Source organism: Silene latifolia, unplaced genomic scaffold (assembly GCF_048544455.1).
Source record: "Silene latifolia isolate original U9 population unplaced genomic scaffold, ASM4854445v1 scaffold_240, whole genome shotgun sequence".
Classification (NCBI taxonomy): domain Eukaryota; kingdom Viridiplantae; phylum Streptophyta; class Magnoliopsida; order Caryophyllales; family Caryophyllaceae; genus Silene; species Silene latifolia.
In genome coordinates, this window is record NW_027413189.1 from 191,639 (window position 1) to 207,671 (window position 16,033).

General features: G+C 37.9%; 1 protein-coding gene across 2 annotated transcripts; it reads right to left on the bottom strand.

Moving 5' to 3' along the window:
- Positions 1-995: 995 nt before the first annotated feature.
- On the bottom strand, positions 996-3,141 carry LOC141638965 (F-box protein At3g22700-like). Of its 2 annotated transcripts, XM_074448150.1 has the most exons (3): positions 2,949-3,107; positions 2,598-2,690; positions 996-2,468 (listed from the first exon to the last, which is right to left on the bottom strand). In XM_074448150.1, exons 2-3 carry the CDS (start codon positions 2,686-2,688, stop codon positions 1,459-1,461), a joined length of 1,101 nt encoding a protein of 366 aa, XP_074304251.1. In that variant the 5' UTR covers positions 2,689-2,690; positions 2,949-3,107; the 3' UTR covers positions 996-1,458. The 2 variants fall into 2 exon arrangements, with proteins under 2 accessions (XP_074304251.1, XP_074304250.1); XM_074448149.1 differs by having other exon boundaries at positions 996-2,690; positions 2,949-3,141.
- Between the last annotated feature and the right edge of the window lie 12,892 nt (positions 3,142-16,033).

A 16,033-nucleotide genomic window follows, 5' to 3' on the forward strand; every position in this document is an offset into this window, starting at 1 on the left:
AATTATATAGTTATTGGTGCATTGTAGAAGTATTAATCCTTGAATGATTGAATGGTTAGTTATCCACTATTTGATCAAGAAGACCAGTGTTTGAATCCCACAAAAGCTTTAATTTTTAAAAAAAATTTATGGTCGTGAGCCTTAGTATAAAGGCATGTACGGTTAAAATGTGTTTCTTTCGTTGCTTACAAGACCTTATATATATATATATTTAATACATTTGTTCGGAAAAAAATCGAATACCAAATATTATTTTAGTAAAAAAATCGAATACCAAATATAGTTATTGGTAGGTTTTAAGCTTTATAATAAAAGTTTCAAGTTTTATTTTAAATATTATGCGCTTTATTATAAAGTTTCCGATTTCGTTCACTTAAATATTGAGCTCAAAAAATTATAATATAACTCAAAAATATCACATAGAAGCTCAAGGTAAATTTGAGTTTCAACTCAAAAAACTGAAATATAACTTATAAACTTTATAAGACACAAAAAAGATACACATAAACTCAGTTATATATTAAGTTTCATGTAGTACATGAATAAGAGATCAATAATCACACGAACCTTGTGAAAACGGAAGTAAGAAAGAAAATGTACCTTTGCATACATGCACTCTCAGCTAAGCAGTCGTTTCTTCGTAGATCAATAATCATGGACTTGTGATTTGTAACTCCCTATAATACTGATACGCGGTTGAATATCCAAAATTGTGTGTCTCCAAAAAAGTGCTCCAAGTGTCCAACACGGATATGCAAGGTAGCGAGATAATATGAAGAGTATAAGTAACAAAGGTTACTCCTATCAAAGTATCAAACTCAAGTGATTCATGTATAATCTGAAGAGGTGGAGAAAAAAGCTCTAGCCATTTTCGATAGATGGATCTTATCAGAAACTTCCGAAATTCAAAGTTCATTATAACACAATGGAACAAGTGCCCATGTACTGCTTAGATAACATCAGAAACAACAGAGGAGGCATTACAAAGTGGATCAGAAACAAAATGTGCCAAAAGATTACATTCTAATTAGATTAGCTTACAAAGAAAAACAGGTAATTTAATTAAGTACACAAATAGCAAGTCAATTCCAAAATGCAGAAACTATGTTGAACCTAAGTTCGACACTGAACAATCCGATAGAGAAACCTGGGGCAATGAAGCTTCCAAAAGAGCTAGTCGTTGCTCACTGCAATCATACATTCATACAAGTCGATACATAAATTTGACATTATCTACCAATGTGCATCTTTGGTCATATACTTCTAGCATGGACCAGTTTGGAAAAGGCCATATATCTAGCAGAGCCCGTTACAACCAACAGCAGCAAAATGATGAACATTAAAGCAAGTAGTTAAGGCAATAGGTAAGGGATAATAGAAATTCTAGCTAATCAAACAGCCATATCCTTTGTTAACCAGCAGGAGCTTTTCCAAAAACCATTCATAAGAGAGTATTTTCTAATTCACAGGAAAGACATCAACCTCCTGAGCTCCATATCCTTTGTGCAACACTAAGCTCTCAGAATATGTTTCTAGTATTACATTACGCCTCATAGATTTTCCACGCGCTTGCACCTTGCCACTAGCAATGTGATAAGACTTCTTCCCAATAATCAAACAGCCACCACAGTCACTCTCGTAATAGTATGGCCCGTTGGAGAGTATGTGGTCCATGAATAAACCAAATCCATCAAGACTTGAAGGTTCTGAACACCATGGAGTCCACACCCTCTTCCCATCGTCAAGTTCAAGCACCCATATGCTGGCCTTTACTGTAGAAATACTGAAAATCGCTACCGATTCCCCAAGAATAAACGGAAACCTCAGGGGACGACTTTTGTCGGATAAATCTGGAACCTCCAAAAATGTGACTGATTCCAAATCAAAGTCAAGGGAAACAAGATGGAGTTTGTTATTCCCGTAATCAAATGCCAAACAGTGTACCTTCCCATGCAAGAAAACAGTACCCCCATACAAGAAAGTAGTATCCGATGAATACAGAAACGACTGAAATATACCCTCAAAAAACGACCTCTCGACATTGAGGCCATTATTTCGAACAGTCCATCGTTGATCACTGAGTGTATAAACCGCGAAAAACATATCTCTAGGCTGAGTACCCGGGGTTTCATCAGATGTGATTGCGATAATTTTATGCTCCTTAGTCGAAGGGGCGAATCCAAATACAAATGCAGTCTCAACTTGCAAATGGGAAGGAATTGGGCAAGGAGGGATTACTAATGATTTTCTAATACTAGGGTTCCACAATATCAATTCTTGCTTAAAATCAATAAGTTCGCAAGTTAAAATTAACCCATTAACACTCGGACCAATACAACTCCCTAGAGGATCGTCATTTCCTGGACTCATTAAATTGTGACCGGTTTTCCTCAAAGTATCAGCTCTACGAATTGTCCTCAACCATGCTTCTAGACCATTCAATCCCAGTCTACCCAGATCCTCAAAGGCTACAAATAATTTATTCTTAGAATTGTTATTAATGTTGCAGAGTTGGAGATGCAAGTAAACAAAATCAGCGCCATCGATTATAGAGCGCCAAGGTTTACAGACGGACCTGAATCTTAACAGGGTTTTACCTGGCATTCTTGCCAAAATCAGAGTCCATATTTCAAGGGGTAAATACTTGAATGAAGTTTTCGTCTTCTTTCTGCTCATCACCTTCTTCATATCTGGGTTTGAAAGGATTTTTAATGAGTTAAAATTCGACAATTTAGGGTTTTAATTGTACAATTTAGGATTCTTAATTAATTGAACAAAAGAAGTCTAAAATAAACCCTAATTACTTACATAAACAAAGATATTGCACAAATCAAAGAAGAATATGAAATACGATCATCACCTAAACCCTAAATTAACTTAAAAATTGATGAACACATGCGTTTAGGAAAAATTAAACAAAAAATTGTTCAATAAAAAGAGAAATGGACCTGTTTACAACTGCAGCAGAGTATTTGAAGAGCAATGGCGCGAATTGAAGGCGAATGATGAAATTGTAGATGAATAAGCTCAGTAAAATATTGAGAGGTGAGTGAGTTACGGTTTACTGTTAAAAGGATAAGGTTACAGTATAAGTGAAGATGAAGGATAGATTAAAGTTCTCACGACTACACTAGTTATTATGTCCACAAATTCTCACTCTAGAGAGACATTATCCGGTTTAAAATTGTCCTTCTCACAAAATGAGAATGAATAACAGACCTATTTATCCTCTCACTTGCATTTTGTGGGAGGGCCACTATCCGTTCATACTCCATCTACAATGAGACGGATTGTATTGTGTGAGTTGGGGTATAATCGAGCCGATTTAAGCGAAAAATGAAGGATAGACTAAGGCTATGTTTGACAAGACATTTCGAGTACCTGTTTTGATAGAAGTAGTTTTTTTGACAAAAAAAATTCAGGTAACTTATTTATTTGTAAGTGTTTGACAAGTAGCTTATTTGCCTAAATAAGCTACCTAAAACAACATACTACATAGGCTAACATTTGAGATTTTAGGTGTCTCATTCTAGGTTATATTACATTTTTATCCTTCAATCTATAATATACTCATATTAAATAATTATAGTATCCTTTCACGTCATTTTATATAATCGGTCACCATACATTTTATATAATCGGTTACCTAATTAGTTCCTAATTTTCAGTTACCTTATCAGCTACGTTTTCAAGTTTTAGTTAGCTTTTCAGTTTTCAGTTACCTTTCCAGGTTTCAGTTACCTTTTCAGCTCGTTTTACCAAACAGAGCCTAAAGTGCGCACCAATAAAAAATAGACTAAAGACTAAAGTTTTGCATTACTTATTGCGTGTGATGGTTATCTAAGTAACACGAACACTCCTTCTAACTAGTTGTCATATATTCGATGTCGCGTCGGATACCCAGACACTCAATACTCGTCATACATACGCCTAAACATGTTATAGTTTAGACGCGAAATAAAGTGTCAAAAGAGATTGATTGGAAGATGAGTTTGGGTATGATTGAGAATTAATTATAGTCCAGAGACAAATTTTACCTCACTTATTTAAATTTAATATCAAATACATTATACATTACAAAAATAAAATCACACGTCATTTATAACTATAAACTATATATTTATTAAATTTAAATAGCGTGTCTCGTGTCCTAAATTTTATGGTATACCGTGTTATGTGTCCGTGTCCATTTTGATGCTTCCTAGATGGTTATATAGTGTGAGACTGGAGTGCAACAGATAAAATGATCACTTCATGATAAATGACCATTTAGTTTGGGTCAGTGGTAGATTTGTTAAAGGGTTACATGGACGGGTTATGAGTTCGGTGATCAATACATTTATACAAATGTTTTTTTTCTTTAATTTTAGCGATGAAGATATAGTTATTCTCCGTATGAACGAGGAAGCTCACCTAGGTAAGTACTTAGGATGTCCTATCATTGATAGTAGAGTTACTAAAAATACTTTCGACGGTATTATTCATTCTTCTCATAATCAATTATCAAAATGGAAAGTGAATTCTTTATCACAAGCAGGTAGACTAGTTCTAATCAATGCAAATTTAGCCTCAAAAGGAACTTTTCAAATGCAAAGCTTCCTTCTTGCCTCGTCAATCCATAAAAGATTTGATAAGATTAATAAAGATTTTCTCTGGAACAAGAATCCTTCTCAACGATTCCCTAATTTGATTGGTTGGCAAAAAATTTGTTTACCGAAATCTTTGGGTGGACTAGGAATAAAAACGTCTGAAGCAGCTAACAAAGCTCTTCAAATGAAACTCTTATGGAAACTTCTTATGGATAAAGAAAATATATGGGTCAAAGTGATAACTAAAAAATACTTGAGAAATTGTTCACTTTTTGACCATAAGCCTAACTCAGTATCCTCTTGGCAATGGCGTAAGCTTATGAGTTTTCGAAATCTCTTTAGAAAAGGACTAAGATGGCAAGTAGGTAATGATAACAGCATTAAGTTTTGGTCTGATAATTGGATTTTTTCACACCCACTTACAAACAGTATGGTTGATGATGATAGTAACCATGATCCTAATCTTTTGGTTAAAAATTTCATAACCTCAGACAAACAATGGGATGTTAGTAAATTATCCAGTTTAGCGAATAACGATTTTGTTAATCAGATTACTAACATTCCTCTGCCACATAATGATATTCCAGATACCCTCATTTGGGGGCTGTCCGTAGATGAAAATTTCTCTACCAAGACGACAACTTGGTTAGCGCAAGGTTTGTTCGATCAAGCTCTTGACAAATGTAAATTTAGTGGATTTGGAAATTGAATATTCCTCCAAAATTGAAATTTTTTCTTTTGAAAGCCTATGTTGACGGCCTTCCAACGAAAGTAGACTTCTTAAGAGTCATATTTATGTCCCACCTCATTGTGTTCTGTGCAACAATCCCAATGAAAACAAAAATCATTTCTTTTACGAATGTCCCTTGATTGGGTCTGTCATCCAAGACCTGAACATTATTAGTTTCAACGAGTTTTTGTTAAAATATGATAATATTACAAGTCAAAGTTTTCTAACGAAACTTAATTATCTCAAAGATTTAATTCCAAAAGATGATTTCAGTAAAATTATTTTTATTTGGTGGAATGCATAGTTTCATAGATATGATATTATCTTTAATAATGTTAATTTATGTATCAGCAAACTTATTACTTTATGTAATAATAGCACTAAGACCTGGAATGTGATTATATTTAAGGATCTCAACAATCTCGAGATAGAAGAGTCAGCTAAAAACAACTATAGTAAAAAAGAAATTTGGTGGGAAAAAAAGGCACTCCATAATTCAATTGAGTACACATAGTAAGTCAACTTCCAAAATACAGAAACATACAGAAACTATGTTCTGCCTAAGTTCAACACTAAACAATCCGATAGGGGCAATGAATCTTCCAAAAGGGGTAGTAGTCTATACATAAAATTAGCCATTATTTACGAAATGCGCATTTTCAGTCATGTACTTCTAGCTTGAACCAGATTGAAAAAAGGCCATATCTAGCGGAGCCACAACCCACAACCAATAGCAGCAAAATGGACATTAAAGCAAGTAGTCAAGACAATAGGTAAGAGATAATACTAATTCCAGCTAACAGCAAAACAAGTAGCAACAGTCATATCCTTTGCTTACCAGCATGGGATTTTCCAAAATCATCCATAAGAGAAAGTATTTTCTAATTCACAGGAAATACGTCATCCTGAGCTCCATATCCTTTGTACAACACTAAGCTCTCTGAATACGTTCCTAGTGTTACATATTTCCTCATAGATTTTCCACGTTCCTGAACCTGGCCACTAGCAATGTTATAAGACTTTTTCTCAATAATCAAACAACCACCATAATCACTCTCGTAATAGAATGCCTTGGAGTACATGTGGTGCTTGAAGAAATCAAATCCATCACGACTTGAAGGTTCTGAAAACCAAAGAGTCCACACCCTCTTTCCACCGTCAATTTCAAGCACCCATTTGCTGGTATTTACTTCAGAAATACTGAAACCCGCTACTCATTCCCCAAGAATAAACAGAAACTCAAGGGTATAACTTTTGTCGGAAAAATATGGAAGCTCCAAAAAGGTGAACTTTTCCGAATCAAAGTCAAGGGAAATAAGATGGTTTTTATTATCCCGTATAAATTATTTGCCATAATGTGTACCGCGCCTTGCAAGAAAACAATAATGCACGGGTGAAAATATGACCAAAATATACGCTCAAAGCACGAGCTCTCGACATCGAGCCCGAGCCCATTCTTTCTGATAGTCCATCGTTGATCACTGAGTGTACAAACCGCAAAAAACAAATCATTTGGGTGAGTACCCAGAGTTCCATCAAATGTGATAGCGAGGATTTTATACTCTTTAGTTGAAGGAGCGAATCCTAACACAAATGCAGTCCTTATAATACACGATTTTCGAGATTACAGGGCCCCGGAACAAAATCCTCCGGAAATCACACAGAAGTTTCCTCGGATCAGATAAGGGGACCTCACAAAATTTGAAGAGTAAAGGAGGACATTTGGGGGTGCCTGTATGCAACAAACCAGCATTCCTCGAACCTCAGATAATCGTGAAAAATGGATTAATACTCGTTATTTGGGACTGAAATCAAATAGGTAAACTCTTGAAATAAACTCGGACACGTGGTAGAAAAATCGGGAAAAATAGAAACAGGGCCCGGTACGACCTCCCAAACGGTTCAAATTGAAGTATATAATACACGGTTTTCAGGATTACAGGGTCCCGGAGCAAAATCCTCCGGAAATCACACAGAAGGTTCCTCGGATCAGATAATGTGATCTCACAAAATTTGAAGAGTAACGGAGGACCTTTGAGGGTACCGGTATGCGATAAACCAGCATTCGTCGAACCTCGGACAATCGTGAAAAATGGATTAATACTCGTTATTTGGGACTAAAATTGAATAGGTCAATTCTTGAAATGAACTCGGACACGTGGTAGAAAAATATGGAAAAATAGAAATAGGGTCCGGTACGACCTCCCAAACGGTTCAAATTGAAGTGTATAATACACGATTTTCAGGATTACAGGTTTCCGGAGCAAAATCGTCTGGAAATCACACAGAAGTTTCCTCGGATTAGATATGGTGATCTCACAAAATTTGAAGAGTAACGGTGTAATACTCCGTATTTATGAGTTTTTGGGTACTCTATCGAGTAGGCCTTACTCTGTCGAGTAAGGGTAAGTTGCGAAATAAAATAGTTTCTGACCTGTTGGGTACTCGATCGAGTAGCTTGGGCACTCGATCGAGTAAGGGGGTACTCGATCGAGTACCTTGGGTACTCGATCGAGTAGCCGGTTTTACGGGGAGTTTTCTCGGGTTTTGTTAATTATGCGATTAAGGTATTTAAGCTTCGTCGTCATTACTCTAAATCACTTTTACAAAACCTAAATTCCTGTTTAAGAGAGAAAGCAAACAAGTTCATCTTCTTAATCGCATTCTTAGCAATTCCCGGAGTTCAGACGGTCAGTTCTTGTCGTTGTTTATACCGTTGAGTTCCTTGCGTCGAGGGTAAGATCTACGTACCCTTTTTTATTGTCTTTCCTTTGTTTTGGTTAAACCCTAATTTAGAGATTTGGGGGTTTTATGTGTAGTATGTGATTTGGTAGCCCTTATGTGTTGTATGATAGGAGGAGGGTTCATAGAAGAGGCTTTTTGACTCAAAGAGAGAGACCGACCGTCGATTGTGTGCATATCAGGTATGATTTCCTACTCAGTATTAGTTCCATAATGGGATATTGGTTGATGTGTTGTGTTTGGTTGTTTGATATAGTAATTGTATTGTGATTGTGGTTGTGATCGTTGTCTATGGTCGCGAGGCGTGGCCTCGGCTGAGTGGGGTCACTTGCGGGAGTGGCTTCACGCCCTAGTTTCGCCTTCTGTGGAACCCGCCACAGAAGGGATGTGCACATTAATGGACAGGGTTATCGCTCACTATGTGGAGCGGGGATTTGGTGGGTACGGCTGCGGTCCCCCACCGGGCGTGGTGGTCCAGTCCAGTGGACGATCGTGATTGAGATGACTGGAATTGGTTGGTTGTGTGTGTGTGATGATTAAGTCGTCTGTTTATCTTATTGTTGATATATGTATTGAATTGTGTGATTAGTATCGACCACGTTTAAATGTTTTAAAAAAAAAAAACTGTGGTGATCCATTCGGGGTGGTGAGCGATTATTGAAAGGTGTGATATGATATGACGCGTATGGGATAGCCGGGATGAGTCATCACGTGGCAGTTAGAAGTCTTCATTGTGTCGACGATGTCTAGTAGCTTTGATAGTTTTAGTCTGAGACCGTCCGAGAACCTTGTAATTTCTTTTATTAGTTTTGGTTTTGAACATGTAATCACTTAAACTATAATTACTTTAAAAGTACGTTTCTTTATTGTTTAATGATATTCATTGCCTCGGGCAACCGAGATGGTAGTACCCTTATACCTGAGTGGTCCTGGTAAGGCACTTGGAGTATGGGGGTGTTACAAATGGTATCAGAGCGATGATTTTGGAACCTGTAACAAATGAACATAATGAACATAGGGAGTCTAATAAAATGAACCTGGTGTATGTGTAATGGGAGCCCCGGCTGATGCTAGGTTTTGGGTGAGTAGGCGCCCTCACTTCAAAATCTTGGCCCCATGATACTTAAGCCAATCACATGGTATGGGAACGTGGAGTCCGTGTGTATATGTGCGACGTGTATGTTAATTGTGCTGTATATGGTTTGTTGAAAGCATGTTGCATGATAGTTGGTTTACATGTTGGTTGGAATCGTTGGAAAAGTATATGAGAATGATGAATGATATGGTAGAAAAAGAAAGTAATTCGTATATGATGATGTGTGATGAATAATGATGTTGTAGGACGAATGATTTATAATGAGGCAATCCTAATAACATGTGGTTAGGGGGTGTGATAAGATTTGTTTTCGTAGTTTTGTTTGCGTAAAGCTATATATTAAGTTCGTATAATTGTCTACTATCGTATCATATGCGCTTGTTAGATGAAGTATGTGATTGAACTAGATGAATTGATTGGAAAAGATGAAGTGGCAATTTCGTAAGGATATGAATTTCTTGATTATGGAAGTGTTTATGTGATGAAGTGGATTTGTAATGTTGTTGTATTAGCAACATGGAAATAGGATTTGTAGTGTATGGGTGTGGTTTGTGTTATGAAAAGTTATGAAAATTTAAAACATGCGGGTAATACATGATTGAAAGTTGAATGTTATATGAGCATGATAGATGGTAATGTTTGGCTTTGGTAAGTAGTAACATGAAGAATAGAGGTTCAATGATATGTGTTTTATATAACGAATTGAATGAAAAGCATGACGGTTGTTTATAACGTGGCACTTGATAACACGAAGTAGATTATTTTGTTAATTGTATGAGGAGTCGCGCAGATTTGAATGCGTAGTTGTAATCATAATGTTGAAATAATAATGAATGCATAGTACGTTAGGGTATGTGAGATAACATTCGGGTAGTATTCACGAGTCTGCATGACGCGATCGAGTGGGTTTGATTCGATCGAGTGGGTTTGATTCGATCGAGTGGGTATTTGTCGTTATTTTGACCAGAATCGTGTTTTTGAGCACCCGATCGAGTACCTCGGGCACTCGATCGAGTATGGGGGCTACTCGGTCGAGTAAGTCAGAGATCAGAAGGTCTGTTTGGGTTCTGGAGTCGGGGCACTCGATCGAGCATGTTGGGCACTCGATCGAGTAGCCTCAACTCGATCGAGTAGGTTCTGGTACTCGATCGAGTGGGGTCTGTGCAGGTCATATGCGTGTTTCGGGTCATATGTTTATCTTTTGACATTCGTTGCATATTATGTTTAATTCAAAGGTGTTGTATTACTTCTTTATGTATTGTTTTACGTATGTGTTGGTCCTGAAGCGTAAGTTACCCAATCTTATGATGTAAAGAGTGGCACTATGATGAGTATGAGTTCGGTGGGGAGGACATGAGTTATATGCAATTATGATAGATGGTGGAAAAAGAAAAGGAAGATTGGTATAGTTTATTGAGGCATGGCACACGTTTTGCGAGATGGGATGAGTGATATGATTGTGTGTTGAGTAATGTAAAAATAAGTGAATATAGGCAAGGGATGATGTGAGTATAATGAACGTGAGAATGAAAAGATTGAAAGTAAGAATGTGGATAGTGGCAGCTTGAGATGTGTAAAGAGTTATGGAGGGAAATGGTTAGGAGTCGTGTGGGTTATGGATTTATGTAGTGGAAGTTCGTTTAAAGGGGTTGAGAAGAGTAATATATAGTGAACTTTGTGGAGACATGTCGCGAGGTGTATTTGTAGACAGTGAGTGAGTTTGGGAGGTTTGGTTTATTAAAAGATGAAACTACTGTGTGATTTCCTTGAGTAATTAACGGTATTAAATGAATTCTGATTTCTAGAGATGTAAAAAGGGAGATGCAATTGTTTGAACATTAAACGTTGGTTCTATGGATAGATTAGTGGCAAGTATGAGTGATAGCATAATAAGAGAAGATCCATGGTAAGAAAGAGTGAGATTATGTCGGTAGAAAATAATGGAATTCGAGTTTTGGAGCGACGAAGGGGTAACCGGATTTCTAAAGAGTTAGCTAGAAGGAATAAGGAGTTGAACTATTAATTGGTATTATTAAGTGTAAAGAGAAAAGAAGGATAAAAGTAAGCTGAGGAAAATGTTCACCGGAGCTATGTGATATAAAGATAAGGAATCATCGAAATGTGTGATGGTATCACGAGGATGTTAGCTAAAGGTTATATAGGAGTTTCAGGACAACATGATTGGTAATGAGTTTCGAGGAATTAAGGGAGTAAGAAGTTGGTGGAGTATTGGCACGATACGAGATATTTGGTGGAGAGTTGGATGACAATACAAATAAGATAGCATTGGGAATAATGTTGAGGTAATTTTGTGGATGGGTTTGATGTTCGTTATTTGCAATGTTAACCAAAAATAGGAGAAGAACCATGTTATTTTGATATGAGTGTAAGAGATTTGATATACGAGCAGCGGTGGCATTGTGGTGTTATCACTAGTGGTTAAGAGTGATGGTATATTAGAAAGGTAGCAATTCTAAAGAGGTTGATTTGGTAGGGACCTGATTGTTGTGTATGATTGTGAGAGGGTATAAGATGTGGTTAGATGAGGCGGACGCTATTAGTTGAATAGTGAAGGTATGGTTATATTTGGCAGGAAGTGATGGTTGTGCGAATGAGGGAATATGTTATGAGGGGCATATGAGTTAAACTCGGGCGGCAGGTAACCTTTTTCGAGTGGTAACTTACGTGGTCAGGATTGAATAGTTGGTTGTGATTACGGGTCTATGATATGTGTAAATGTTTGTGTGAGGTTCTGACCTCACAAGAAGTGGTATGGTGTGATAATTATAAAGTTGTTTTATGAATGTTCTGTAATATATATGTTGGACACGGTAATTTAATTGAATGATATCCAAAAAGGTAATAATTTGATGGATTTGACATGGCTAGTTATAATTTTATGTGGATTGATAACACATGTGTATTCCGGGAAATGGTAGAGATGATGTTCATGAGATGCTTATCTGTTTATCCATATAATATGTTGCGGGGTGATTTAATAAGGTGGATTTGAGTAAGTTTTTCTTGTCTGAGAAGTTATGCTGAGTCAGTATTTATGGGAATTGTATGCAGTTGTGATGTCTATCGGTGTGGTTGTGGTGCCTCGGGTGGTGATCCGGGCACGGTACATAGTGCTGTGATGCGGATATTTTCGCACTACGGTGTGGCTGTTGGTGGCGGTGTTGTGATACCGTCACCGGTTGTGGTGGAGTAGGCGGGATGATTATGATTCGAGTTTCGAAAGTACATACCAGTTATACATAAATTGTTGTTTTGTTTGATGTTGCTCTCTGCGAGTTTCAGTTTGTGCTGATAGACAGTTGTCTTGTTTATTCATGTTTTCTTTACCAGGTTAAGTTGGGAATGAGGTAGAGTATGATATGAAATAGAGTTGTATATGTTTCGTTGTTGTCATGGGATAGTGATAATCTGTTGATGGGACACGGTTGTGAGAGGTTGTTACGGTAATTTTGATCTTGTTTTCAGATGAGACATCGGTAGACATGGTAATGGAAAATGATTCGTGGACCATGTGTTGTAATGATCTGAAAGCGGCAGGTAGTTCATAATCTTTTGTTGAGACAGTGAGTGTAGGGTGTTGGGGAAATTAGTGTCAAGTTAAGTTGTGTATGAATTTTGCGGTAATGAAAGAAAGAACTTGAGGATCTAGTGTGCGTGTACGTAACGAGTGCGGATCGTGAGTTATGCTTCTGGGAGATAAGTGCCTTACATAGAGAGGTATGTTGTTTGGCAGTAATAATGAAGAGTGGGTATGGTGATTTGCTACGAGTTTATGGTATAGGTTAGGTGCTATGCCGAGTGAGTTGAGGAATGGGAAATGTTTATGTATGGGAGCCTTGGATATAAGAATTGTGAGTGTTTGGTTTATAGACGGTTATCTTTGACATGTGGTGGTACAGAGGGTAATGAGATATAGATATGGTTTGGTATTAGTGAGTTACGAGGACGTAACATTTGTCTTAAGAGGAGTAGGATGCGATAAAACAGATTTTGATGGTTGTACATATGGTAATATATTCGGAAGTTGAGTCTTGATGTAGAATAAAAGATCGATTCGTGTTGTGGGTGATTTTATTAAAGGTCATGACCGTGCTTGTAGTAGCGTGATGTTTAGGAGTGTGAGAATATTTCGCTAGTGTTGACAGTTGGATGATGAGGTTACGAGTGTGAGTAAACTTCGAGGACGAAGTTCCTTTTAAGGGTGGTAGAATGTAACATTCCGTTTGGTGTCTATGAGTGTCTTGGTATTGGATTTGATAGTTGATGATATTATGGAGCTAGCAACATTAGAGGATGGTAGTTGGTTATGTATGGAGTTGGTATCGTGAGAGATATATATGTGGTAGATACGGTATAGTGAGTCATGTTGTGGAAGTAAACATAGTTGGTGGAGTGGGTGTTAAGAGTTCATGTTCTATGTTCGGTCGAGTTCTTGAGTCCTTAGCTAAGTTGTTGTGTCTTGGTCGAGTCAGTATGGTTATTTTTATGTATGGGTTGAACTTCGGGGACAAAGTTCTTTTTAAGGAGGGAAGACTGTAATACTCCGTATTTATGAGTTTTTGGGTACTCTATCGAGTAGGCCTTACTCTGTCGAGTAAGGGTAAGTTGCGAAATAAAATAGTTTCTGACTTGTTGGGTACTCGATCGAGTAGCTTGGGCACTCGATCGAGTAAGGGGGTACTCGATCGAGTACCTTAGGTACTCGATCGAGTAGTCGGTTTTACGGGGAGTTTTCTCGGGTTTTGTTAATTATGCGATTAAGGTATTTAAGCTTCGTCGTCATTACTCTAAATCACTTTTACAAAACCTAAATTCCTGTTTAAGAGAGAAAGCAAACAAGTTCATCTTCTTAATCGCATTCTTAGCAATTCCGGAGTTCGACGGTCGAGTTCTTGTCGTTGTTTATACCGTTGAGTTCCTTGCGTCGAGGGTAAGATCTACGTACCCTTTTTATTGTCTTTCCTTTGTTTTGGTTAAACCCTAATTTAGAGATTTGGGGGTTTTATGTGTAGTATGTGATTTGGTAGCCCTTATGTGTTGTATGATAGGAGGAGGGTTCATAGAAGAGGCTTTTTGACTCAAAGAAGAGAGACCGTCGATTGTGTGCATATCGGGCAGGATTTCTACTCGTATTAGTCCCATAATGGGATATTGGTTGATGTGTTGTGTTTGGTTGTTTGATATAGTAATTGTATTGTGATTGTGGTTGTGATCGTTGTCTATGGTTCGCGAGGCGTGGCCTCGGCTGAGTGGGGTCACTTGCGGGAGTGGCTTCACGCCCTAGATTCGCTCTCTCGTGGAACCCGCCACGAAGGGATGTGCACATTAATGGACGGGGTTATCGCTCACTATGTGGAGCGGGGATTTGGTGGGTACGGCTGCGGTCCCCCACTGGCGGGTGGTCGGTGGACGATCGTGATTGAGATGACCGGAATTGGTTGGTTGTGTGTGTGTGTGATTAAGTCATCTGTTTATCTTATTGTTGATATATGTATTGAATTGTGTGATTAGTATCGACCCCGTTTAAATGTTTTAAAAAAAAACTGTGGTGATCCATTCGAGTGTGGTGAGCAGTTATTGAGCAGGTGTGATATGACGCGTATGGGATAGCTGGGATGAGTCATCACGTGGCAGTTAGAAGTCTTCCGCTGTGTCAGACGATGTCTAGTAGCTTTGATAGTTTTAGCTGTAGACCGTCTGAGAACCTTCTAATTTCTTTTATTAGTTTTGGTTTTGAACATGTAATCACTTAAACTATAATTACTTTAAAAGTACGTTTCTTTATTGTTTTATGATATTCATTGCCTCGGGCAACCGAGATGGTAGTACCCTTATACCTGAGTGGTCCTGGTAAGGCACTTGGAGTATGAGGGTGTTACAAACGGAGGACCTTTGGGGGTATCGATATGCGATAAACCAGCATTCGTCGAACCTTGGATAGTAGTGAAAAATGAATTAATACTCATTATTTGAGACTGAAATCGATTAGGTCAACTATTGAAATAAACTTGGACATGTGACAGAAAAATCGGGAAAAATAGAAATAGAGTCCGGCACGACCACCCAAACGGTTCAAATTGCAGTGTATAATACACAATTTTCGGGATTACAGGGTCCCGGAAGAAAATCCTCCGAAAATCACACAGAAGGTTCCTCAGATCAGATAAAGCTGCCACGCCAAATTTGATGAGTAACGGAGGACATTTGGGTTTGCCGTTAAGCGATAAACCAGCATTCGTCGAACCTCGGATAATTGTGAAAAATGGATTAATACTCGTTATTTTAGACTGAAATCGAATAGGTCAACTCTTGAAAAGAACTCAGACACGTGGTAGAAAAATAAAGAAAAATAGAAACAGGGTCCGGTACGACCTCCCAAACGGTTCAAATTGAAGTGTATATATAAATACAAGATTTTCGGGATTACAGGGTCCCGAAACAAAATCCTCCGGAATCACACAGAAAGTTTCTCGGATAACATAAAGTTGCCACGCCAAATTTGAAGAGTAATGGAGGACATTTGGGGGTTGCCGGTATGCGACAAAACAGCATTCGTCGAACCTCGGATAATCGTGAAAAATGGATTAATACTCGTTATTTGGGACTGAAATCGAATAGGTCAACTCTTGAAATGAACTCGAACACGTGGTAGAAAAATCGGGAAAAATAGAAACAGGGTCCGGTACGACATCCCAAACGGTTCAAATTAAAGTGCATAATACACGGTTTTCAGGATTATAGGGTTCCGGAGCAAAATCCTCCGGAAATCACACAGAAGGTTCCCCGGATCAGATAAGGTGATCTCAAAAAATTTGAAGATTAACGGAGGACCTTTGAGGGTACCGATATGCAATA